This window comes from Plecotus auritus (assembly GCF_963455305.1).
Source record: "Plecotus auritus genome assembly, chromosome: 2".
Classification (NCBI taxonomy): Eukaryota; Metazoa; Chordata; class Mammalia; order Chiroptera; family Vespertilionidae; genus Plecotus; species Plecotus auritus.
The window spans coordinates 31,667,776-31,694,340 of record NC_137771.1 but is presented as its reverse complement, the minus strand read 5'-3'; the positions used below and the strand labels follow the sequence as shown (position 1 = coordinate 31,694,340).

Sequence of the window (26,565 nt, the reverse complement as noted above, 5' to 3'; positions counted from 1 at the left end):
GGGTCCGGGTCAAGGGCACATGCCCAGGCTGTGATCCCCAGTGGGGGTTGTGCAGGAAGCAGCCGATCAATGATTCTCTCTCATAACTGACGTTTCTATCTCTCCCTCTTTCTTGCTCTCTGAAATAAATAAAATATATATATTTTAAAAATAGTTTGATTGTTGTAAAAAGATTCAAAATAATGGTGGCTTAAAAATACAGAATTGTATTTCCCCCTCAGGTAACAATCTAAGGGGGATGATGTGACGGCTCGTTGGCTCATCCCCTGAATGCATTCCCTCCAGCAAGAAGGCAAAAGAAACCATCATCGCTCCACATATGTCATTGCTGCACTCAACATGTGTTTATTGTTAGCTATTCCCTCCCCTACCCGGTCCACCTATTGACTGAAGGCTTTCAGGGCAGGGAGCAGCTTTCATCTGCCACAGCGATGGTTGAGCCAGACGGACGTGGGTCACAACCCCATCCCTGCTGATTACAAGCTGGGGATAGGAGCAGGTACTTATGCTTCCAAAGCCTCAGTTTCCTCCTGTGTAAAATGGGGAGAGGAAAAGAACCACCTCCAAGGGCTGTGTGTGAATGACATGAGGAGGCAGGTGAAGCATTCCGTGCTGGGCCCGGCCTAGAGCGAGGGCTGGTGGCCCTCTGGATTCTTCGGCATCCCTGCTATCCGGCTTGGAGCCTGGATGGGGGTGGGTGGGGTGGGGTGGGGCCTGCATCAGCGTTGATGGAGATGAACTGCACTGAATTGGGATCCGGGAAGGACGTCCATTCTGCTGCAAGGAAGCGGCCCTGTGTGCACAGCAGGCCTGGCAGCCACGGAAAGCACTCGGTGAGGGTTTTCAGGAACTGACAGTTGCAAGTCAGCGTCATTGCCCTGGAGGACTAAGAACACGGGCAGTGTGGTGACAGCATCTGCTCTACCAGATGACACCATTTTTACACTTTTAGGGAAAATGCTCCGGGTAGACCCTAATTTTTTTCTGCGATGGGGAGGGAGTATTTTCAGAGTGGGCAGTGGCAAGCAGAGAGAGTCATTATCCTCCAGGCCTTGGATGAGAGCCAGGGGGACTCTGGTTGTTCCCCCGAATCTATTCTCCATGTCATTGGTAGTAATAAGAGTTTACCTGGGCAGATGGTCACCCTGCTAGAGATCACATTTCCCAGGCTCCCCTGCAACCAAGAGGTGGCCCCTTTGACTTGATCCTGACCAGTGGGATGTGTCAGCAGGGTAACTTCTACATTATTTGCTGAAAAGGGAGTTGCTTTTCCTTATTTCCTTTCTTTCCTCATACCTGCAGGGAGGGAAGGAGATGTGGCAGGAGGCCAGCCTTGAGCACATGGATGAGGATAACACCCTGTGGGGAGGCAGAGCGACACAATGGAGGAAACCTGGGTCCCTGGATGGATGGCCTGTCAGCCATGTCCACTCCCCCTAAGGCTGTTTACATAAGTGAGAAATAAATATTTATCTTATTTTAGCTAGTGCATGTTTGGGTCTCCGTCATGGCGGCTGAGCTTGCTGCAGGCCCCGGGGCGAGGTGGCCTCTGATTAAGGCAGGAGAGCGCACCCTGGCACTTAGGAGCATTCAAAACTATTCACAGAACTGGCTGGGAAGGAGGCCTCTAAAGAGAAGCAGGTGTCCCCACTGGAATGAGTGAGCTCTGCTGTAATAAGGCAGGCAGAGGGGCCTAGTGCAGACCTAAGGCCAGTTCAGGGAGAAGGAGGCATGAGAGGCAGGCTGGGCTCGCGGTAGAAGAAACAGAATCTTCACAAGTAGAAGCAGTTCCTCTTCTGCCTGGAGAAATGACCTAGACTCACTGCGGGAGTATGAGCAGGGCCAAGGCTTAGCCTGGACATGGCTGCGGGCATGCGGGTTGCCAACCAGAATGGGAAGCCCAGGGTCTGAAAGAGAATGAAAGGCAAATAGCAGATCCACAATTTAAAGGGATTAGAATGTATGAAGTGACAAGTACGAGTGGAAGAGCAGAGGGTGTTTTAGCGGGGTAGGCAGTCAGCCGGAGGAACAGACACCAAAGCTGCAGCAGCAGAAGCAACACAGAACTCCCTTCTCCCCGCAGCCGCCCAGGTGTGAGCCCGCCAGTCTGGCGCTCCTTGGTGCCGGCGGCTGGCTTCCTTCTGGCTTGTTGCTCCCCTGCACTCATTGTTCCAAGTTTTACTATGGACATGGTTAAACTGAAACTTATTTCCTGGAGGTCCTTGCCCTATAGAATTCCTGTGAGGGAGGGGGAGTTGACAGTGAAGCAGTGGCCACTATTCTCTGAATGGGGATATGGTGTCAGGCGGATGTAGAAGCGCTTGGTGGGTCCCAACTTGTCCTCTGTTCCCATCCAGCTCCTCTTCCCAGTGCTGGCCCTGCTGGCCACAGCGGCCCCAGGCACACCTCACAGGCGTGGGCCCACTGACGTGGAAGCTGCTGCAGCCTCCCAGAGGCCTCTGCACAGGTTCCCCCTTCCCAGGGCCAACCCGCTGGCTTCTCAGCTCTCAGCAAGTTCCAAAGTGTCTGCCTTTAACCGTTTTTCAAAGGATTTGTTGGTGACTCCTCTGATCTCCCTTCTCCGTCTCCAGATCTTCACTTTCTTGGTTCCTCCTGTGGTTGTGCAAAGTCTAATTCCTGTAATAAATCCCTCATGCTATCAGGGTGAATCAAGCTGGTTCTGTTTTCCCCACTGCCGACTTGGGCTTTGCCTTTTTTAGTTTGCTCAGTTTTCATTCATTCATCTAATTTCTTGCTTCCAAAATTCTTACTCCTGTCACCTGTCCTGTTCTCCTGCTTTTATGGTTTTATGTATTTTTAAATGCATTTCTTTTTTTTCTTTTAGCTGTAGACAGCTTTCTATTCTCTCCTTTTTAAATATATTTTTATTGATTTTTTTACAGAGAGGAAGGGAGAGGGATAGAGAGTCAGAAACATCGATGAGAGAGAAACATCGATCAGCTGCCTCCTGCACACCTCCTGCTGGGGATGTGCCCGCAACCAAGGTACATGCCCTTGACCAGAATCGAACCTGGGACCTTTCAGTCCACAGGCCAACGCTTTATCCAGTGAGCCAAACCAGTCAGGGCTTTATTCTCTCCTTTAAAAAAAAAAAATTAAATTTATTGGGGTGACATTGGTTAATAAGATCATATAGGTTTCAAGTGTACATTTCTATGGTACATGATCTGTGTATTGCATTATTTGCACATCATCCCCAGTCAAATCCTCTTTTGTCACATATATTTGGCCCCCTATTACTCTATATTGTAGTTTTGGTGAGGTTTCAGTGAGGAGGGAAAGTTTGATGTGCTTGTTCCATCTACCACCATAACCCAGAAGTCTTCTCACCACTGTGGGCTTCATCCCCGTGGGATAAATGGCAGTTTCCTACATGGATGAGCTCCTCCCGTCTCTATGACTCAGCACGTGCTCTCCCTCCCGCCAGGCCCCTCCCAGCCCTGGAGACACTACTCTGGGAAGCTTTTCTTGGCTCCCTGGCTGGGTTAGGTGTCCCTCTTGCGGGTTCCAAGGCACCTCACTACTTTCCCCAATACTATAGTGACCTCAGTATTGTAATTGCCTTTATAACCCTGTGGGAGATGCCCAAAGGTGCTTTGTAAACAAGCCAGTGAACTAGATGCCTATTTTGCCGACTTCTTTGCCTTGTTTACATAATGAGAATCAAAGGAAAAGATTTGTTTCCCTAAAAAGGAAGTGGATCTGGCCAGAAGGAGGGGTAGGGGAGGCAGTTACACTTTAAAGGAGACAAACAGAATGTAGTGCATCTTAAGATTCTTGAAAAAAAATGAAGCCCTTTAGTAGATGACCTATTATTTGCAGTTTAGCTTTAAAAAGAATCCTGAGAAAACTGATGAATGGTGTTAGAAGTCAGAGTAGTGGATACGCTTGGGGGCGTGGCAACTGGGAGGGGAATGAAGGGATCTGGCATGTTCTGGGTGCTGGCATGTTCTGTTTCCTGGTCTGGATGTGCGTTACATGGGCATGGTCAGATACGTAAAATTTCATCAAATGCACAGTTACGTTTTTTACACTTTGATGTTTCTATGTCATACTTCAAAAATAGCTTACAAAATAAAAGCAAATAATAGTTTTTAAAAAGCAAGCCATAAACTTTTTCTCCAGGATAACATCACCTCCAACTATACCATCCTCGTCAACCTTTCCAGTTATTTAAATCCACAAACAGATGGGTGTTTTCCCCACATCCCCTTGAGCTCAAACTTGTTAAGTACATGTTGAAAACAGGCATTTTGAAAGGTTGAATCATTTTTAAAAACTCTCATCATGTACAACAGAAATGGAAGTGCTGATTACATAAACTTGGTAGTTGCTGGATATCCTATGAGGCCTTATTGTCCCCCAGGTTTTAAAAGGTACCTTTCAAGCAATCGTGGCACTAATGGCAGGGGTATGAGTTGTTCTTAGAGACAGAAATAGATCTCAGAGAGATCTTAGATACAGATGTCTGGAGCCTGGCCTCAGAGTTAGAAATTATAACGATTGAGTTCCGTATACATATTATGGCTCCACTGAGTGTCTCCTGGATACAAATCTTTCTAAATTTCTCAATCTCCTGACTGTCCATCCACTTTGCATCACTCAGTTATGTCTCTCAACTCCTTGGCAGCTTGGAGAATGCTAGATTCCCAGAGGGAGCCTGGACAATATGGACACACTGACGCCTCAGTGATCCTCAGTCCACGAATCACCCCAGGAAAACATTGCCTGGAAACACTGGAGACGCTTGGGTTATTGAGCTGAGCTGACGTAAGGATTGCCCTCTTAGTGTCTTTGACCAACTGAAGTACAACAGTTGACTTTCTTGCAGGAACACTCATCTGTCTTGGTCCAGATAGGTGGGAAAAAGCCAGATCGTGAAGAAGTAAAAAGTCACAAGGTAATTTCATAGTCTTGATTCAGTTCATCCAATATTTCCTGAGGGTTTGCAATGTGCCAAGCACCGTGCTGGACACTGTGGACAGAATGCTCTGCTGCTGCTGGAAGGGAGCCAGTGGTGAGAGCGTGTCTTGAAGCTCTAGTCGCGTAAGGAGCACAGTGTTTAGGAGGAAGATATGTTTGAGGAGGTTCTTGAGGGCCTATGGAAGTTTGGGGAAGGCGTCACCATCCCTTCTTGCATTTACTGGAGCCAAAAAGAGGCAGTTTTCTCCCTCAATCTAGAAACAAATCCAGATAATTCAATATAACGTGGTAAATGCTGGGGCAGATGAGTAAAGAGAGGGCCCTATAGATCAACAAGCATGAGAGGCTAGAGGGGTTCTCACAGGTGAGAATACTAAAAATGAGTCCTGTTTGCCATGTTTCTGAACCCAAAAGTCAAACATATGATCTGAAAAGCATTACTTTTTCTCATCTTCCCATTTATTTGCATTAAAAGTCTTGAAAGAGTTTAATAGCAAGATGGCATTTAGTTCCATATGTAACACATTCCTTTTATTCAAAATATTAAAATTTCAAAAAATTACACTGTGCCCCCAAGTCTGGAATACATGGTGATGTTAGCTATTCATGAACTAAGCATTTATTGTTATGCTTGCATAATAACATGTCTTTATAAATGTTTTTTTCCTTCCCATTTATGACATTTCCCCTACATGTGTTATTGAGGCACTAGTGTATGATTATACCAAATAGTCATATATACTAGTAATACATGGTATCATATGCCTACATGAGACAGGTGTCTCTATCAGATTATTCTGACATGCCAGTAAAGGGCATTAATTAATTCTGCTCAATTGATTGTTAAAGGCCTTTGAATTTAACCTTGAAGCTCAGAATAGCTTTATTCCATTTATCTCCCAGAGAGTGTAATATTGAGTTCGCTGTCCCTCAAAATCTACCCAGCACTCAGGCCAGAGAACAACCTTCAGAGAGGAATGCCAGAAGATGCTTTATCATTTACTCCTGAACAAGCCAGGTCTTCAGATGGCTTCCCCCCAACACGGCATTGCATTGGTTCTCTGCAGAACCACGTTGCCTGGGTTGTACTTTGTAGCACTGCCATCAGCCTTTGTTGGCAATCATAAGGAACAGCCCTGTGCCCGCTGCCTGTGTCTGCTGTCTGGATGTTATTGAGACCATTCATCTTCACGTTATAAAACCCGTGTCCTCTCCATGAAGACTCACAGGAGAAATTAATTTCTGATCTCAGTGGCAAGTACAAAGGGCTTTCTAATTCATTCAGTAAACACTTACTGAGCATCTACTACATGCAGGCCATGTGAGACGTTGTGGCTATACTAAAAAATGAAATACAGTCTGGTAGGGAACACAGACATCAAATAACCAATTAGCCCATTAATTATTATAGTATTGATAAATGCTAACAAGGAAAAATAGTAGGTGGAGCTTAGGGGTGCCGGTAGGGGACTTGGGGGGTCAGTGAAAGGTTATTAAAGGAAGTGATATTTCTCCTGAGCAATTGTGTAATTTTCTACTTAATCATACTTACCCTCTTCATTTTGGCTGCTGAGAAGTTAAAAGTCAAATTTGGGACTCATCTCTTGAAAGGGTATAGGATTTGGGATCTAATTTAATTTCTGGATTCATTTCTTTGTGGAACAAATATTTATCGCATGCCTACTATGTACTGAGACTAGCTAGGCACTGAGCAAGCAACGGTAAATCAGAAAAGCAAGTCCCAGACCTCACAAGAGGGAGCTTTGGACAAGGAAAGGAACTATTAAAATTCAAGTTGTACCTGCTATGCTTGGGGACATCAGGCGGCAATAGAAGAATGGGGGGAGGGAGACTAACCCCCACCTGAGGGAAGGAGGCTGTCCAGAAAAGTTACTTTGGGAAATTGAAGGCCACGCTGAAATGTGGCATTAGCAAGACAAAGGGGAGGAGCTATTCCAGCAATGGTCTTTGCAAAGAATAGATGTGGGAAACAGAACAAATGGTGTGTGCGGGCAGCTGGACAAGTCCACCATGGCTAGAGCATGGAGCAGGTCATGGGGCTAGAGAGGTAAACCGAGGCCAGATTTTGTGCATACGCTCATAACCAAAGTGTGGTTCTCACTTTATCCTGAAGGCAGTGGAGTGTCATTGAAGAGAATAAGTTCCTACCTTTATGTTTCCTTTGCTTTATTTTTCCCTTATTTTACACACACACACACACACACACACACTGCTTTAAATCCTTTCATAAGCAAAGTGAGGGTATAACCAATCTGGGAAAACATTACAAATTCAAGTCAGTAATTACAATCTCCCTTCTGCCGCACTACTGACCTAGATAATCTATTTAAATCAGTGGTTCTCAACCTTTCTAATGCCGCGACCCTTTAATACAGTTTCTCATGCTGTGGTGACCCCCAACCATAAAATTATTTTCGTTGCTACTTCATAACTGTAATTTTGCTACTGTTAATGAATCGTAATGTAAATATCTGTGTTTTCCAATGGTCTTAGACTCTACAGCAGCGGTTCTCAACCTGTGGGTCACGACCCACAGGTTGAGAACCGCTAGCAGGGTCGCCTAAGACCATCGGAAAAATATCTGTGTTTTCCAATGGTCTTAGGCTCTACAGCAGCGGTTCTCAACCTGTGGGTCAAGACCCACAGGTTGAGAACCGCTAGCAGGGTCGCCTAAGACCATCGGAAAACAGATATTTACATTATGATTCATAACAGTAGCAAAATTACAGTTATGAAGTAGCAACGAAAATAATTTTATGGTTGGGGGTCACCACAGCATGAGGAACTGTATTAAAGGGTCGTGGCATTAGAAAGGTTGAGAACCACTGATTTAAATGCTAGGCTAGGATGACAGCATATTGGCATGAAAGTGAAAAAAGTAACCCAAAGAAGCCTTAGTGATGGGTAGAATGCAGGGGGCAAAACAGAAAGAGTTTTCAGAGTGCTACCCATGTGGTCTCAGGAGGGCATTTGTTCTTCTCTGTCTTGGCTTCATTACATGTAATGTAGTAATAATGATGGTGTTTGCATCATAGGGCAGTAAAGGGAATTAAATATGCTAGATCCTGGTTATTAAAAGTGAACAAGACTGTGCCTGATAAGGAAACTGAGACACAGAAAGGTTAAGTGATGACAAACAGATTGCAATCTGATGTGGAGGGGACACAGAAGCAAATAGACCATTTCAGCTTCCTGTGACAAATGTCTTAGGGTGAGCATCCAGGGCCCCACAGGAGAGACATGTAGGAGGGGTTCCCTAGGAACAAAGTTTGAGATGGTGTTCTTGTGTAAGTGAATGATAGAGGAATGGTCTCAAGTGAGATCTGTAAGGGAATGAGGGAAGCAGGAGAGGGCAGAGGAGAAGTTAGACAAGTGGTGTATTTAGCCCAGCCAGTGTGGCTCAGTGGTTGAGCATCGACCTATGAACCAGGAGGTCACGGTTCGATTCTCAGTCAGGGCACATGCCCCAGTTGCGGGCTTGATCCCCAGTAGGGGCATGCAGGAGGCAGCTGATCAATGATTCTCTGGCATCATTCGTGTTTCTATCTCTCCCTCTCCCTTCCTCTCTGAAATCAATAAAAATATATTTTTAAAAATGTATTTAAAAAATAAAAATGGTTTAAAAAAAAGAAAAGAAACTCTGAGTGAGATTATCTAGAGAATGATTCTAGATCTTCTGAGCCCTGGAGCATACCAATGTTTACAGGTCAGGAAGAGGAGAGAATGTAGGAAAAGAGAATCAAGAGAGTCCTGTGAAATAAGAGAAAAACTGAGAAACAGTGGTTTCTTAGAAACCAAGTAAAGAATGTGGCTTAAGGAGGGAATGACTAGCAGTTACCTGTTATAAATACTAGGGATAGAGTTTGAGGGGAGGATCTGAGGCAGTATGGCTGTACCCCGCAGCCCCCAGGGAGTCTGTGAGCTCAAGGAGGGAGAGAGGAGCAGCCCAGATATGCAGAAACACACAGGTACTCGCGCCATGCACATTCTCCACACTGGTATCCTTATCTGCGACTCGTCAGTCTAGGCTGCCACACAGAGGACTTCTGGGAACAGAGGTTAATTTTTGACAAGAACAGTTTCGGTGAAATTACACAAGCAATCGCCTGATCAGAAGGAGCTCAAGAGAGAGGGAAGAAATTGGAGACAGACAGGACAAACAGCACTTTCTAGGAGTTGTGCTAAAATGGGGCACTGAAAATGGGGTAGCCAGAGAATGATGTAGTCAAGAGAGTGTTTTCAAGATGGGGGAAACTGCATCATCATGCTATTGGTCTGCTAGAGAGGGAAACGGCATTGATGCGGGAGGGGAGACCTAGAGTGACATCCTTGACTTGAGGGGATATGGCACTTGAAGCAAAGAGGAGAGGTTGACCCCTAGGAGCACAGTTGGACCGCTATACATTTGTCCACAGCGCAGGGAGGAAGGCAGAGCTGGTGTACACAGATAAAAGATTGATGGATACAGTGGTGAGAGCTCAAGGAAGTTCTCCTGGTGGCTTCTCTCTCTCTCTCTCTCTCTCTCTCTCTCTCTCTCTCTCTCTCTCTCTCTCTCTCTCTTCCAGTGAAATAGGAAGCAAGACCATCAGCTGAGAGAGAGTATGGGGGAGGGGATGGCAGAGGTTTGCGGAAGAAGGGAGTGTCCAGGGGTCACCTAGAAGAGCAGCTGAGTAAACAGCTCATTTTTAAATCTCCTACGGGATCTTCATTACCTCAGCAAGTATGCTCTCAGTGACTATCATGTCCCAGGCACTTTGATAAACACCAAATACTTCTTACAAGAATGCGTGGCCATACACTTCAAACACATCCCAAGCACGTTTTAGATTTGAAGCTGAGTGCAGTTTGGGCAACTTGGCAGGGTAGGAGCGGGGGTGATCTAGATTTGGAAAGAGTCAGAAGCCCTCTTTTTTTTTTTAATCCATTTGTTTGAGTGATTCTTTTGAAATACAAATTTGATCATATCACACCTTAAAAAAAACAAAAACTCTTTAGTGAAGTTAGAAAAGAACTTGTGACAAATTGCTTCTGAGGAAGAAAACAGGAATACTAGGGTACAGAGATGAGAGACTTACTTTTCAAGTGTTTGAAGAAAAAAATTAACCATGTGCACATAATTCACTACTCAAAAGAAAAACAAAACCCCCTCCTCAAAAGTTTCCTGGTTTTCCACTGCTCTTAGGAGGGAAAAAATCCTTAACTTGGTCTATGATGCTCTACATAATATAGCCCTGCCCCTCTCTCCAGCCGGATCTCACGTTAATCTCTCCTCCTTTGCCTCTCTCCAGCGCAGTTACTGCCTCCCCGTACAGCTGTGCTAGGCTCCTCTGGGCTTCAGGACCTTCACACAGGCTTTTCTTCCCGCCTCATTCTTGCCCTGATCTCTTCCCTCCCTTTCTTTGCCAGTAAACTTCAGGTGTTAATGTAAGAAACATTCAAACCGGTAAAGAATTTTTGTGAGTTTATTTGAGCCAAACTGTCTACAATTGGCAGAAAGAAGAATCTCAACGTATTGAGATAATGTTCTGAAGAATGGTGGTTTTTCACCGATTTTTATAAATTGCCATCAAAGGCCTAGCCGGTTTGGCTCAGTGGATAGAGTATGGGCCTGCGGACTGAAGGGTCCTGAGTTTGATTCCAGTCAAGGGTACATGCCGAGGTTGTGGGCTACATGCCCAGTAGGGGGCATGCAGGAGGCAGCTAATCAATGATTCTCTCTCATCATTGATGTTTCTATCTCTCCCTCTCCCTTCCTCTCTGAAGTCAATAAAAATTATATATTAAAAATAAATTACCATCAAAGGAGATATAAGTGGGTTGCATAAAATCCAATGGTGATAGATTAGGGAGGTGGGAGAAAGCAAAGGGGGGAAAACCTCTGAGATTGGATAAAAAGTAAAGTGATAGACACATGTTTCTTTAAAAAATTTTTTTTGAATTTATTTCAGAGAGGAAGGGAGCAAGAGAAGAATCAATGATGAGAATCATTAAACAGCTGCCTCCTGCACGCCCCACACTGGGGATCGAGCCCACAGGACCTGGAATTGAACCCTGACCTCCTGGTTCACAGGTGCAACACTCAGCCACTGCAGGGCAACACATGCTTCTTTTACATAGTTGGGTACCGGATAGTTAATAATTAACACGGTAACAATAACAATGAGGGAATTCGTGGTTTCCTTGCCCTGGTGTCCTGACGCATTGATTGTACCTGGAGGGGTCCGGAAAAGGGGAAATTACAAGTTACCCTGACATTCCAAAGGTATGTTATCATAGATGCAAAAAGACAATAGGTTCAGTTAAGATCAAAGTTGATCTTTGTCAGAGAAGATACCGGCCAAGGACATGGCTATCCATCATAGACTGCTTTTTAATTTAAAATTTTAATTTAAAAATCAGACCATCCTTTGTGGTTACTTTAGGTCTCTGAGTTTGCAAGGCCCCCATGCTGCCTTCCCTAAATTAGTCAGATTAGCTTGTGGCTCCTTTTTGTCCACACTGGGAAGACTTTCCCCGCCTGCATCCCCAGCCCCCACCAGACTTAGCCCCCCATTCCCCTCCTAAGTCTCACTTCCCTGGCATGCACTTCAGCAGCAATCACTTATGAAAATGGTGAAGTGTAATTAGCTGATCAGTGGGCTGCACTACATCGTTAGACCTAGGACAGGGTCCCTTGGAGCCCAGCATAGCGCGTGGCACAGTGAGTGTTAGCGGGATGACACAGGACCAGCCACCGTCAGGGATGATGTGGGGGAAAGGGAGCTAGATGAGGAAGCAGCCTGCCCAGTCTGGAAGAGCTACTTCTCCAGCGTCCGCAGGTGGAGGACCCTGGAGACCAGCCCGCCAGGGGGTAGGAGAGCGAGTCTGCCCTGCGCCTGCGCACCCCGGCTCCACCCTGGGGAGGGTCCGCACGCCCGCCCCGCCCCCCGCCTGTGCGTGCGCACCGCCTAGGGCCCGCCTCAGTAAAAGACTGCCGGGCGCATGCGGCCGGGCTGCTTCACTGGCTGCCGGGGGCCCAGCACGCTCGTCTCCCTCCCAGCTCCTTAGCCGACTGGAGGATTTGAAGCGGGCCTCAGGTAGGCTGACACCCGAGATCCCGGGGGAGCTGTCCTCCGTGCAGAAATCGGCGGCGCGAGCTGAGCTCGCGCGGGACAGCCTCACCGCCGGGTGACAGACACCGCTCGCACCAATCAGGGGTGATGTGGGTAGCCGGCCTGCCCAATGAGTTGCGAGCCTAACGGGAGTGGGGCGGGCGGCCGGACCGGCTAGGAGCCGGCTCCCGCGCGCGGGGCCGCGTGGCTGGGCGCCGCTGGGGAGACGGGCCGCAGTGGGCGGGGGGCAGCAGGAAAGGCCACGGGGTCCGAGTTTGGAGGCCCAGCCTCGGGAGGCCGGGGATGGCGCGTGGACGGAGAGGGCCGTTGAGCGCTGGAGCCCGTGGATGCTGCTCCTTTCGGACTGCCTGGGGCCAAGTCCCTCTAGCCTCAAGGCACGGCCGTCACTTCGCTGGGAGGGGGTTTAAGGTCCGAGACACGCTTGTCGCGGTGGGAAGGGTTCCGCGGCCTGGTCTCGGCCCCCCACCCCCACCCCCGGCGCGCCCCGAGTCCCGTGGCGGAAGGGGCCTTGGAGCTCGCCGGGCCTGACAACCTCCCGGTGCTGTTCCCTTCAGCCCCACAGCCGGCCGCCTCCCTTCCCGGCCGCCCGGGGTGAAGATGTTGCATTTTAAAGTTAAGTTCCTTATGTCTGCGTGGCACATTTTCGTCTGCACTCATTATAATTTTGAATCTTCAGCAGTGACACATGCTATGTGGAGATTGTCACCCCCATTTTACAGATGTTAAGGCCTTGGGCTTCAGGCAGCTTAAGTGACTTGACAGGTCTCAGAACACAAGTGGTGGAGCTGGAACTGGATCTCACAGCATTTAACGAAAGAAGCTTTTTTTCCCATCTTTGTTGAATTCCTGTGATGCATCGTGATTTTCGTTACTTCTTAGCTTGGAAACCTTTCGATGTCTCCATCACCTTCAGAATAAAGTTCAGATTGGACTTTCAAATTTTCACATGATTGGGCCCCTTGCCTACACTGCCAGCTTACTTCCCACTGTCTTCCCCTCCTTAGCCCTTCTCTCTTGTCGGCCCTACCTCCGTTTTCTGTGGATAGCCTTCACCTTCCTGTTCACTGTCCCCCTTCCCCTGCTTCAAGTCACGCAGTCAGACTTTTGAGGCCCATTGCAAGTCTCTCAGGTCAGCACAGCTGGAGCAGCCTGGGTCCCTCCCTTGGATTTCTCTTTCCTTCCAGATGGGTCATGCATGGCACTTTACACTGAAAGCTTTCTGCTCTCTCTTTCCCCTCTGACCCTCCACATGTTGTCCCTCTGCTCTCACCATCACTGGATTACTCATTTCTTTATAAATGTTTTGTCTCTTAACTGGACTGCCTGCCACTTGAGGTATGGGCCCAAATCTGATTGATGGTGGTCCCCAGTGTCTGGCTCAGGAGCACTTACATACATACTTACAGTAGGGGTAGACAGGACTGTGGGGGAGTCCTGCCAGCCCCCACCTGGTTTTGAGTACATTGAATATTTATTGCCAGGCACTGTGGGAGACTGCAAGAAACACCCCTAAAGAGAGGTGTTGCCTTTTACAGTAAAATTGGGGCAATTCAAATTAAATGGTGAGGTGAGTCTTCTTACTCCGTAACCCACTCTGAGTGGCTGAGGAATTTCTAGGAACATTCAAATTTAGTCAGTAAGACCAGGCATGGTATCTGGGATATCCCTGGCTAGGACATATTTAAAATATAACCAAGTCTGATATTCATGTGCCAGGAAGGAACTATTTTACTTTAAGGGAACAGTCAGAGAAGTGTTTCCCCCAAATGTTAGGGACATGGGGTCAAATAAATTTGGGGAAACTGCATGCTGTATACTCCTTTTTTTGGAGGTCACATTAAGTATTACCTTATTAAAGGCTCTCAGAGGTCTTGCATTGAAGAAGCCAATTGACTGTTGAACCAGCATTCCAGCATTTCTCTTATTTATCTGTCTCTAAAGCCCTTTTTGGGAACTCCATATGCATTTTGTAGAAACCAAGAACATGCTTTTGGGAATGTTGCAATAGAGGATAGAGCGGGACATGGTCACGGTGTCTTCTGTCAGGGGAAAGACATTCTAAGCATTCTCATCTTCTTGCCAAGTGTGTCTTGCTTTGGGGAAGAGCAGGGTGGGAGATTGCTCCAAGCAGAACTCCTGTTTCCTTGTTCCTTTTCTTAGCTTATTTTTATTATAATTTGGCTTCACATGAAGTGTTCCCAGAGAAGGACCTGACTTTGCCAAAGCAAGCACCGCTTTTTCTCCTTGGTGATTGCGTTTTTCATTTTGATCACATTTAGGTTTGTTGACCAAATGATGTTTCTGGACCTTTGAAGCTGTGGGCCAGTGGTAAATTCTCCCTGGTGAGCCTGTCACTATCTCCTCCACTGTTTGTCTATGCTGCTTTACCTGCCCCTTGTTTCTGCTGTTCTTGTATCTATCCATCCCTTTTATCTCTCATAGAGTCTGTTTCTTCCAGACACTGCCACAACTGTCTGGTTCTTTGAATTTAATCTAATCTGCCCTCTCTTTGAGTCCTCCGCCCATTATGTGCTTCACACTGGTTTATTATCTGCTGTCCCTTTCCTCCAATATATAAAACTCTTCAGGTCATACCTGGGAGAGATTGCTGGCAAGGAGTAAGTTATTAAACTGCAGAAGAGAGCTACCTTTAAAAGATTTATAGGTTTAACTGCAACTTCTTGTAAATGTTAAAGTTCTTTCCTTTTATTCTGTCTTCTGTAACCTAGAGGAGCTGTGTTTTCTTGGGGCTACATTGTAGTTTAGCCAAAGACACTATTTCTTTTATGGGAAATCAGAGTGCTCATCCAAGGATGAAATTGTTTTCCCCATGTAGGGAAAATAATGAGGTACCTGCCTGGTATTCCATTGTCTGGTGGTGGTGTCAGCCAACACTTGAGGCATAGTGTTCTATCAATAGCTTAAAGTTATTATTATTTTTTTATTAGGTTGATTCTAAGGGTTGTTGTCAAAGCTTTAAAAAAAATAGGTACATTATTTGGTAAGCAGTTGTTTTTCAACTCATATTTGACTGAAGCCATTCAATGACCCAAAAACAACAAAACAACTTTCAGAAGTCATGTGACAGACAGGGGAACCTGGGCTCCAAGGGGGTTATAACTAGTAAGTGGCAGAGCTGGTATTTGAACCTTAGTTTTTTATTTTGTTGAGGTATATTTAACCTATAATTTTTCCTCCTCCCAGGTCACAAAGTAAAATGAAGTACATTCTAGTTACTGGTGGTGTTATATCAGGAATTGGAAAAGGAATCATCGCCAGCAGTGTGGGCACAATACTGAAGTCATGTGGTTTACATGTAACTTCAATTAAAATTGACCCATACATTAACATTGATGCAGGGACATTCTCTCCTTATGAGCATGGTAAGCAAAGTGCATTTTTCTTTTATTTACTTTTTGTTAATCCTCACCTGAGGATATTTTCCCATTGATTTTTAGGGAATGGAAGGGAGGGGGAGAGACAGAGAGAGAAACATGAGTATGAGAGACACATCAAGTGGTTGCCTCCCACATGTGCCCGGTCCAGGGCCAGGGATCAAGCATGCAACTGACCAGAATTGAACCCGGGACCTTTAGTCTGCAGGCTGACTCTCTATCCACTGAGCCAAATGGGCTAGGGCTCTTCTTTCTTTTTAAAAGTAATTGTGTAGTGTGTAGAAGAAATGTCAGTCAGCCCTAGGAAATTGTGTGTATTTTGCATGGCATAACTTGCATTTCTTGCCTTCTAAAAAGGTCCTTAGAGTAGCAGAATGATGCTTTTCTCACCAGGACAGAGAGGAAGCAGAAATCTTAATATGCTATGTAGTAATTAGAGTTTAGAGGTTTCTATTACAGAAATAATAGAAATTATCTTTTTGGCAGCTGAATGAAAATCTGTCACTTCGATTGAAAATAGGTAATCAGGTGACATAACTTTCTTTAAATATTTGAGAACAGGGGTTATATTTATTTTTGTTGTCCCCAAGCTTTAGAAATAGGATGCATGAAAAGATAATAAAGAAATAGAGTTTTCCCTGGTATAAGAAAGATCTTGATAATAGCAAGCACTTTCCAAGGTGGAGGTAACTGACCTCTGGAAGTTGCGTGTTCCTTTGATGGAGATGTCCATTCAAACAGGCTAATGGACCACTTTGCAGGGATTTCGACAACATATAGATGCTGGAGTTTCTGTTTGCTAACAGAGTTTAGATCATATAAACAAGCATCTTTTGAGGTGAGTGAAAAGTTGAAACTGTTAAAGGAGGATAGGAAAGTACGTATCAACTGTGTGATACCTGATTGTTTGAATTACCTAAAAGATTAATTGCTTAAAATTGGGGGGAGATGTACTAATAGAACATACTTCCTAAGTTTTTAAATTCTGTTTTCATACTCCTACTTTCTAATGTTGAGGTAAAAAATTTGTAAGGGTGTCACCAGGGCAAAATCTATGTGTAATAAATAGTGATAGGAAAAGATGGACATACGGGGCAGTATTTCCTACAGAATTCCCGAGCAGGGGATGAGCTCTCTCTCTAAAGGGGAAAGTAAGACATTTTTTTTCCTTTCCTGTGTTTGAGCTTGTCTCTTATTGTGATGGTAGGAACAAACCAACCATTCTGGGCAAAATTGCTAGCATGACGTTTGGAGGATTGAATGTGAAACAAAGGGATGGGAAACACTTTTATTTTCACAACTTTGTTTAGGACTAAAGTGTAGCCCAGAGCTGGCTTTTAGAATCAACGACCTTCACATATATATGTCTTGTTTAAGCTTTGAATCAAATCATGCTTTTATCACATTTCAAACCTTAGCATTTGTTGAAATATAGCATTTGTTGAAAACAGATGCCATTCTAACTGGAAAGTCTCATATGTCCACACCCCTTTGGGCTATAATTTTCTTCAATTCCGTGCTATTTCAGAACTTTTTCTGATTCAGACTGAGTTTGTTGACAGGCTGGAGTGTGAAGTTACCTTTTGGAGAATGGTTGGTGATTTTATGTTTGTGTCCTATTTAGGTATCTAGAAGTAAATTGCTTTGTGTATAGGTAACTTTGTTCTAGTTGAGTATTTATGTTTTGGCACGCACGTTGTGCCATGGCATGTGTATTTTCCATTTACCCTAAACATTTTCACTGTTTGCTGCAGGTGAGGTTTTTGTCCTGGATGATGGTGGAGAAGTTGACCTTGACCTGGGTAACTATGAGCGTTTCCTTGACATCCGCCTCACCAAGGACAATAATCTGACCACTGGAAAGATATACCAATACGTCATTAACAAGGAACGCAAAGGTGATTACTTGGGAAAAACTGTCCAAGGTAATACTGGATTTGCCTTCAAAGTTTAAAAATCTTAACCAGTTGAATTTCTTTTGTGTATTGTTATTGAAATACTAGGGGCCCAGTGCACAAATTTGTGTACCTTGAAAGGAACTGTGGGCCAGGAGGCTGTGGTAGGCACAGGGGTGGGTCTCGGCACATCCTCCGTGCTCCCGCCCGGCCCCTCCTGCCATGGCCCCTGGTCCCCTGTCTGCCAGCAGCCCTACACCCGCCACCATGGAGCGATTGGGGCCAGTGCCAGCAGCAGGTGCTAGCTGCGGCTGCTGTCCCGATTGCCCCTTAGGAGCAGGGGAAGGTGGAGACACCCTCAGGGGCAATCAGGGCTGGCAGCAGCTGCTTGCTTGCTGATGGTGCCGAGCGATTAGGACCGGTGCCGGGCACCAGCAGCAGGTGCAAGTAGCAGCTCCGGCGCAGGCTGCGGGTGAGAGCAGAGCTGGCGCTGGCAGCGGGTGCAAGTGGTGGCTCCGGCATCGGCAGCAGGTGTGAGTGGGGCCGGCAGCGGATGTGCACCACAATTGCCGGCCCTGATCTCCCCTCAGGGGCCTGGGGCGGTAGAGAAGCCCTGAGGGGTGATTGGGGCTGACAGCCACTGCTCGCACCCACTGATGGCACCGAGCGATCAGGGCCGGCGCCGGGCACCAACAGCAGGTGCAAGCAGCAGCTCTGGTGCAGGCTGCGGGTGAGAGCAGAGCTGGCGCTGGCAGTGGGTGCGAGTGGCGGCTCCAGTGCTAGCAGCAGATGTGAGTGGGGCTAGCGCCGGTAGCAGGTGCAAGTGCTGGGCGGGACCGCGGTGCGTGGGAGCAGAGAATTTTCAGTAACCACCAGAGGCTCGCCCTGATGGCAGCGACCAGCGCCCCACCTTAGTCTGGCATCCCCGCTCACCTCCACCATCCTGCCCCGGCTGAGGCCCGCCATGTTCCACGCACACCCCCTGGTGGTCAGCGCACATCATAGCGACCAGTTATTCGGTTGTTCCCCCGTTTGGTCTATTTGCATATTAGCCTTTCATTAGTATAGATGCCTTCATTTGACTCAAAAAATAACTTGAAGAAGCCATCACTGCTCTGTGGACTGCACTGAAGCTGTCAGTCTGGTGGTGTGATTTGAGTCCAGAGAACTGTTGTCTTTATACAGTAGTACAGTGATGAGTGTGAAGTGATGAAGGCAACTAGGTTAGGACAATAAGCCTGTCAGAGTGTGTGTGTGTGTGTGTGTGTGTGTGTGTGTGTGTGTGGTTGCTGTGTCTATGTATAGGTAGTGATAGGGAAAAGACATGCATCATGTGCATTGGTTTTAGGCTACTCATCAATGCAAATGGGCTAGGGGGAGTCTGATAAGTGGGTCTCAGTCCTCTTGAGCTATCACCAGCCCAGTTTCACTTGTATCTGTTTGCTGTCTTGGGGTTTGCATAGTGGTTCATTTGAGAAAAGTGCTGGTTTGAAAAAGGTGGGTTTGGAAAATCACTGACCAAGTATAATGACATACATACAAACTTTTGGGGGCTGCTGAAAAGTGGCTTTCACCCGGGTTAGGAGAATAGATCTGCTTTTGGCTTTAGGCTTTACTGGACCAAAAGCCAAAGGTCCCTCTGACAATGAGCAACATTAGACCAGATTCTAGGCTAATCGGGTCATTTTTACACCTTAGCTCTGCCACTTACCAGCTTTATGAATAGAGGTGGACTACTTACCCTCTCAGGTCTGGTTTCCTTTTCTGTAAAATGAAGATAATAACAGTATCTGCTTCTCCTCTGGGATGTTAGGAGGATTAAAGGAGCTAAGTCAGTAAAGTGTTTCTCTTGAGTTCCTGACACACACAAAGGGATCAATTTGGAATTATAATGACCTTGATTATACAGCTCATTTTTCTAGGCTCCAGTGTATTTGTCCATTTATTCATTCATTCATTCATCAAATATGTTGTGAATGCTCACTCCAGGTAGTCAGACCTCCCTGGTGCTGAGAATACTTGATGAAGAAGATCAAAGAGGCCATTGCCCTTGTGGAGGTTACACACAGAGGGAATGAGGTATCTGTTAGGAGCTGTGATGGAAGAAGAGTGAGGAGAGATTGAGAAAGTAGTGGGGAGAGCCAGTTGGACAGGTGCTCAGGGAAAGCCTCCAAGGAGAGGATGTGTGAGCCGAGAGGCTAGCCATGGGAGGAATGGGAGGAGGAGGGTGCGTGGCATGTACCAAACCCCAAGGCTGCAAAGGTCTTCACCAGGGAAATGAGGAGCTGTTAAGGCTGAGCACAGTGACCCAGAGGGATGGTGAGAGGTGAGAGGTGGGGGCTGCAGCCTGGAGTTTGGATTTTACTCAGAGCATAAATTCAGGGAGTGGTGAACTCTGATTTGCATTTTTAAAAGATCACTTTAGCTGCTGTGTGTGGAATAGATAATGAATTTCCTTGTGCTTGAGGCACTGCTGGCTCTATACATAGCAAGTTAAACAGTAATCTCTGCCCCTTAGGATTTTGCTATCAGAATCTAACAGTTAAGATTTTTAAAAGTTTTTAGCAATAGCTGTCATTTATTGAGCCATTGACATGCTAGGCACTCTACTTAGCATTTTACCAGTGCTGTCTCATGTAATTTCCACAGCTTTATGAAGGAGAAGCTGTTATCTCCAGTTCATGGAGAGGGAAATTGAGCTTAAGAATAGTTAAGTAATTTGCCCAAAGATCCACCCCTAATGAGAGGTGGAACTGAGACGTGAATCCAGACATTCTGAGCACAGAGGTTGTGCTCCTAACTACTCTGCTCCACTGTACTGTCTCGGCAGTGCATTGTCTCCCCGTGGGGATCTGGAAACATAATGGAGCAGGGTCCTGGTTTCTCTTGTTCCTTGAAAAGCACCCAGGTTGACTTGCCCACGGTCAGCGGTAAGCAATAGGGCGGCCACGTGGTCTGTCGTGTGGTTATGGTTGTGCAGCCAGGGTAGAAGCAAGAACTCTGATGTGGGTCAGGACGCCACTCTCAACCTTACTCTCTAGTGTCTCCAGCCACAACTGGGAAATCTGGAAAGGAGGCTGTGAGGAGTGGGAGCAGGTCCCCAAAGATTTTTTTAAGGTCATTTAAGAGTGGTCTCAAAAATATTTTTGTGATCCCTTTGCCTCTCTGTGAAGGCAAAGAGTGCAGCCATTTGTTGTTAAAGGTAAAGTGTGTCTTCCTCATCTATGCTGATGGGAAAGTGTGAGTCACACTTTTTTTCTCCTTCCCAGTTGTCCCTCACATCACAGATGCAATCCAGGAGTGGGTAATGAGACAGGCATTAATACCTGTGGATGAAGATGGCCTGGAGCCTCAAGTGTGTGTTATCGAGGTGTGTATAAGTCTTTTCTAAACTCTGTGATTCCTGAGTAAGTGGCCAAGTGTACCTATTCACCTCCTTAGTCAGCCATCAGCAGCAAAGCCCTTGACCCTCCTAACTGTGATGTGGCAGGTGAGGGCATAACAACAGTCATGTGGATCGGCTCTGCAGTCAAAACTGATACTTTGTCTGAGCAATTCTCCTTTTTCAGCATTTATACATCTACGTGGTATGGACTGTGACACATCTGTTTCTCTGAATGAATGAGCCTCCTTTGGTTTCAGTTTCTATACTCCTGCTTTGCTGATCCTAGCTGTTGGATCTCTGTTCCTACGAAATAGGAGACTCAAGTTCCAGCAGCTAGTTTGTAACTGATACTTTTAAAAATATATATATTTATTTATTTATTTCAGAGAGGAAGGGAGAGGGAGAGAGAGATAGAAACATCAATGATGAGAGAGAATCATTGATCAGCTGCCTCCTGCACGCCCCATTGGGGATTGAGTCCACAACCTGGGCATGTGCCCTGACTGGGAATCAAATTGTGACTTCCTGGTTCATAGGTAGATGCTCAGCCATGTGGGCTAGGCTGCAACTGATGCTTTTTAATACATAAGTTTTTTGTGGATAAGTGGATAAGATTTAGGTTGCTCTGTGACTCTCCTACAAAAAAATTCCTAGTACATCTTTCACCTGACCTTTTTCTTAAAATGATATGGAAAGATCCATGATAATCTTGAAGAATGGAAAGCTCATCTAAAAAAAGTAATCTTTTAGCACAAAGAAATATCTAATTACTGTCAGAAAACTAACCCACAGGAGGGAGGTTTAGTGTTTAACCTCTAAAATAACTTTGTTCCTCTAGCTCGGTGGAACAGTGGGAGATATAGAAAGCATGCCCTTTATTGAGGCCTTCCGTCAGTTCCAATTCAAGGTCAAAAGAGAGAACTTTTGTAATATTCACGTCAGCCTAGTTCCTCAGGTAAGTCATTCAAAACTTCGGGGTAATGGAGAGGAGGGGGAAAAGAATTTTTTTCACTCCTTTTCTGTTTTAAATATTTGAGCTGCAGGAAGCAGAAAATAAAAACTTCTTTGTGAATTTTAAATTACAGTCATGCTTTCTGAAAAGATCCAGTGGGAAACATTTGGGAAAATAATCAGGGATGTTGCAGTTAAAGCTGGTGGATTGAACATGTCTATTTGTCTTTAACCACACGGTGAAGCCCATGAAAACTGTAGTAAAGGGAATTTTTATATAGACAAAAATTCACAAAGATAAATACTGAGAGAGGAGTCAACAGTAACAAAAATTAGGAAGGCAGAAAGCAGGTGGACATGTAGAAACTGACTTAATAGACCTGGGAGAGCTGGATCCTCAGCCTGCAGCAAGAAAAAAGAGAAGCAATCCAGTTTGCCCTTCTGAGCCCCCAGAGGTGCAGGAAGGGCAGCATCTGGTACCTCTGGGAGTGGGAGTAAGGGTGGGCTCACAACTGCTGTTCCAGAAGCAGTTAGACCCCCAAGGGGTTTACTGCTTCTGGAATAGCAGTTATGAGCCCCATCCTTCCCTAAAGTGCACTGCAGGGCACTAGCCCCGCCCCCACCTTGGCGGAAGACTGGAGGTTTTTTTCTCTGAAGAGAGATTCTGAATGAGCAGACACTAGGGATATTTGAGGGCAGTAATACTGAACTAAAAACAGGGGCGGGGCGGGGGGAGTGTAATTTGATGCTTTTGAGACACCCTATCTTCTTCTTCCACTTGATTCCCAGAAACATCACAGCCAGGCTTGTACCTTCCATGTAGGAGATTGTAAGATTCTTCTTGGGTGTATGACTAGCTCAGGAGAAAAAACACTGCCTTCAGAGGCTCCCCAGTGAAACAGGCCAGCCAAATTCTCAGAGTGAGACCCTGGTGGACGAGTCCGTGCACTTTCACGGAACTTCCACTTAGCTTTTAAATATGACCTGATAGCCAGTTTGGAGAAAGTATCTAACATGCAAGAGATCAAAACAATAGGAAAAAAAGGAAATTAAGGCTCTGCAGGGAGCAGGAAACTTAGAGAAAATAAAACAACCTGTCATTAATATCCTTAGAATTAAAGGGAGATAAACTGCATCTATTTGACAAAGCTAGATACCCAAGAAGGGAATGTTCAGAGAATAGAAAATTCTTGGGGATTAAAAATTGGATAGCAGAGCTGAAAAATTTACGAGAAAGAAAGTTGATGAAATATCCTGGGAAGTAGAAAAGAGAGAAAAACCAAGAAAGTTGAGGAATGGGTCCAGGAGTTCTAACATCTTAATAGGATGTCCCAAAAAATAACAAATGGAGAGGGAAAGAATCTGAACCAGGGGCCCATAAGCTATGCCCACAGGTCAAATCAACCCTGCCCGTTTTGAAAATTGTATGGAAGTATGACCACACCCTTAGGTTTATGTATTGTCCGTGCTGCTTTTGTATTAAAAGAGCGGAGTTGAGTAGTTGTGACAGGGAATGCATGGCCAACAAAACCTAAAATATTTATCTGGCCCTTTATAGAAAAAAATGTTTACTCTAAACAATTCAAGGACATTTCCAGACATGAGTTTTTAGATTGAAAGGGCCCACTAAATGCCTAGCATATTGAATGAAAAATGAACCACACCAAGGCACATCCTTGTGAAATTTCACAATAATGGGGAAGAAATTCTAAAGGGCTCTGAAGAGAAGCATCAAGAATCGGTATGGCATTCAACTTTTCACCAGCAATAGTGGAAGCTAACAGTGAAGCTGTTTCCTTATAAATTCTTGGGGAAATGATTTTCAACTTAGAATTCTATACCCAGCAAATGTATCTGTTAAGTGTGAGAGGAGAATAAAGATAATTTAGTACATAGAAAACTCAGCATACCAACAAAACAAAACAGAAAGCCACACAGAAAAACAAACATTTGGACCAGAAAGGAAAAGTATGGCACATGGCTTAACGATGGACAGTATTTAACTATTTTCAAAAGTCAAACACTGATGAGGGATTGTGAGGTGGGGGGCTGCAGGCTCAGGATGGTTGCATGTGTAGAATGTAACAGGGAAATCAATAAAAAATGCCTCAAACTGTAAGTCAGGAATCAGCAATAAAGCGTACCAGAAGGATCAGTTAAAAGAGTGAAAGAGTGGCTGGCTGTCTGTCTCTAGGCTTTGTCTCTGGTCTTTAGGACAAACTTTGTAGAGCTATTTGACTATAAAATATGTGGTGTGTAAATTTTACAAAAATAAAAACTAAAGAAAGGATCAAATCTATTTCCCCATTAAAAAGGGGGTTCAGGGAAAAGTCAGACTTGAAAATTCCTACCATAGAGCAAGTGACTTCTTTTTCTTTTGTAAAATAGCCAAGTTCAACAGGGGAACAGAAGACTAAGCCTACCCAGAATAGTGTTCGGGAACTCAGAGGCCTTGGGCTTTCCCCAGATCTGGTAAGGTGTCCTTATTACTTGGTTTCAGCATGATCTTCTGTGGCACCCAAGCTCTTTGTTTTCGTGGCATGCTTTTAGTGGATGGTGGAGAAATAGGTCTAGTTCTTTGAACTGGGGCTGTAGTTTACAAATATTTCCTTATCTGTCATGTACATGGTTGAGTCTTATTTCTCCTCTCAGCGAGTCATTTATTCTCTCTTCCCTCCTAAGCAAGAACATTGAGGAAACCCCGTTTGCCTCTTGTAGTGCAGTAATCACATCTGTTTTTCCAGTTTGGGATTTAGGAATTTTAAGTTTTGCAAACAGGTAATATTGTCATAATATGCATGCATTGTGCTAGGAGTTAGCTTAACAGTGTGATGTCTGTTTTCATTTCAATTAGGAGAAAGCCCAGCTTTCTAAGCTGTTCTGTCTTGCTTTCTTTACTACCAGGTTGTGTGCAGGTGTGCAAATCCTCTCGACACATCAGTGAAGGAGAAAATATCTATGTTCTGCCATGTTGAACCTGAACAAGTGAGTAGAAACTCCATCTTCACATGGATCATTTTTTGCTCCTGATTATCCTGAAGTCTCTTAACCAGTTTCGTAAGGCTTATCGTTAGTTCAGGATTTGAGACCAGACTGTTCCCTAGGAGAACTGAACCCGTTGGCTCTGTGACTCCATGACCTTGTCTTGTGGTTCCCCAATGTACTTTTCCTCTCCTGCCTCTTCTCTCCCCACTTATACTATCTTCTGCAGCCATGCTGAATGGTGTCTGTCACCTCCCCGCCTCCCTCTTGGCCTCACAATCCTAGTTATTTTTTTCCTTTGGGGCCCAGCTAGGACACAGTATTATCTGAGCAGCTTTACCTGTCAAACCTTCTCACACTTCAACCTCAGTTTGATCTTTCTTTGGGCTCACAGGTGCTGGTGGTGAGCCATCATACTGCCCCTTAATGTGTGTCTGTGTGTTTCCCTTAATAGACTTTGAGCTTCTTGAGGGCAGGTCTCACCTTATTCAACTTTATATTCCTGGTGGCTAAGGTGTTGTAGGCTCTAAACATATTTTAGTCTTTTCTGTTACCTGTGCTACTGAAGGGTACCTATGGTACAGGAAATTCAAAATTTTGGAACTATAATATGTCTAAGTGTGGTGCATGGTATAGAAATTCTAGTGGTGATAAGTTGAGACTGTGGCATTGGTCAGGTTTGGCCGAAAGAGAGTTTTTATGGATTTGAAGGGTTTTATGATTAAGTTATAGATGCTTTGTTTTGCTGCTAGATTATTTGAAGGTCAGGAGACAGAGAGGGGAGAATGAAGCAGCAGGGTTAAAATAAGGGAAATCCATTTACAAGACTACCAGGAGTATGGGTTTGAATATAAAAATATTAAAATCATTGCCGGGCATTAAAGGGAATAGAGCAAGAGGGAAGCCTTTCCCCATTGCAGAGCAACTGTCATCTCCATCTGATGATGGCACAAGCTTCAGGGAGTGAGGGCAGCCTGGGGCCTGAGAGCAGTATTCCTGGGTGTGGTTCCTGAGCTGGGAGCCCTCTCAGAGGGATTCATAACAAATATGTGTAAGGATAATTTCACCCTTATGAACAGCCTTTTTTGTTTGTTAATCTTCACTTGAGGATATTTTTTCCGTTGATTTTTAGAGAGAGTGGAAGGGGTGGGAAGAGACAGAGAGAAACATCATTGTGAGAGAGAAATATGGATTGTTTACCTCCTGCATGCAGCCTGACAAGGGCCGGGGATTGAGCCTGCAATGGAGGTACGTGCCCTTGACTGGAATGGAACCTGAGACCCTTCAGTCCAGGGGCTGACATTCTAACCACTGAACCAAACCGGCTTGGGCATGAACAGCCTTTTTATCATGTATTTCAATTGTTACTAATTTGGGTTTTTTGCTATTTGGGAAGCACTGATTCAGGTAGAAACCTTAATATTGTTCTAATTAGCAGGTGAAAGCAAGAGGTTTCTATGAGAAAGAAAAACAGAATAATTACATGAATAGAAGGAAGGAATTCCTGTTTGTGTTAATAAGTCCAAGAAGGAATTTCGATAGCTGCAAATTAGCTAAGTTACTCTTTGGCTGTGCATGGTGGTGCTAATTTATTTATTTATTTTTTTAAATAAATCTTTATTGTTCAGATTATTACAATAGTTCCTCTTTTTTCCCCCCATAGCTCCCCTCCACCCGGTTCCCACCCCACCCTCTGCCCTTACCACCCCCCACCACTGTCCTCATCCATAGGTGTACGATTTTTGTCCAGTCTCTTCCTGCATCCCCCACACCCCTTTCCCCCTGAGAATTGTCATTCCACTCCCTTTCTATGCCCCTGATTCTATTATATTCACCAGTTTATTCTGTTCATCAGATTTTTTATTCACTTGATTTTTAGA

General features: G+C 45.2%; 1 protein-coding gene across 5 annotated transcripts in view; it reads left to right on the top strand.

Moving 5' to 3' along the window:
• Positions 1-11,897: 11,897 nt before the first annotated feature.
• The window catches only part of CTPS1 (CTP synthase 1), a 33,323-nt gene continuing 18,655 nt past the window's right edge, over positions 11,898-26,565 (top strand). For 2 of the 5 annotated variants that reach the window (XM_080653571.1, XM_080653573.1), the window contains exons 1-7: positions 11,905-12,041; positions 15,282-15,460; positions 17,227-17,397; positions 20,637-20,737; positions 21,591-21,707; positions 24,092-24,175; positions 24,608-24,688. In XM_080653571.1, coding sequence (XP_080509697.1) covers positions 15,295-15,460; positions 17,227-17,397; positions 20,637-20,737; positions 21,591-21,707; positions 24,092-24,175; positions 24,608-24,688 — 720 coding nt within the window. In that variant the 5' untranslated portion in view covers positions 11,905-12,041; positions 15,282-15,294. Of the gene's footprint in view, positions 12,042-14,356; positions 14,420-15,281; positions 15,461-17,226; positions 17,398-20,636; positions 20,738-21,590; positions 21,708-24,091; positions 24,176-24,607; positions 24,689-26,565 lie in introns of those variants that run through there. The other 3 variants (XM_080653572.1, XM_080653574.1, XM_080653570.1) reach the window with 3 other exon arrangements.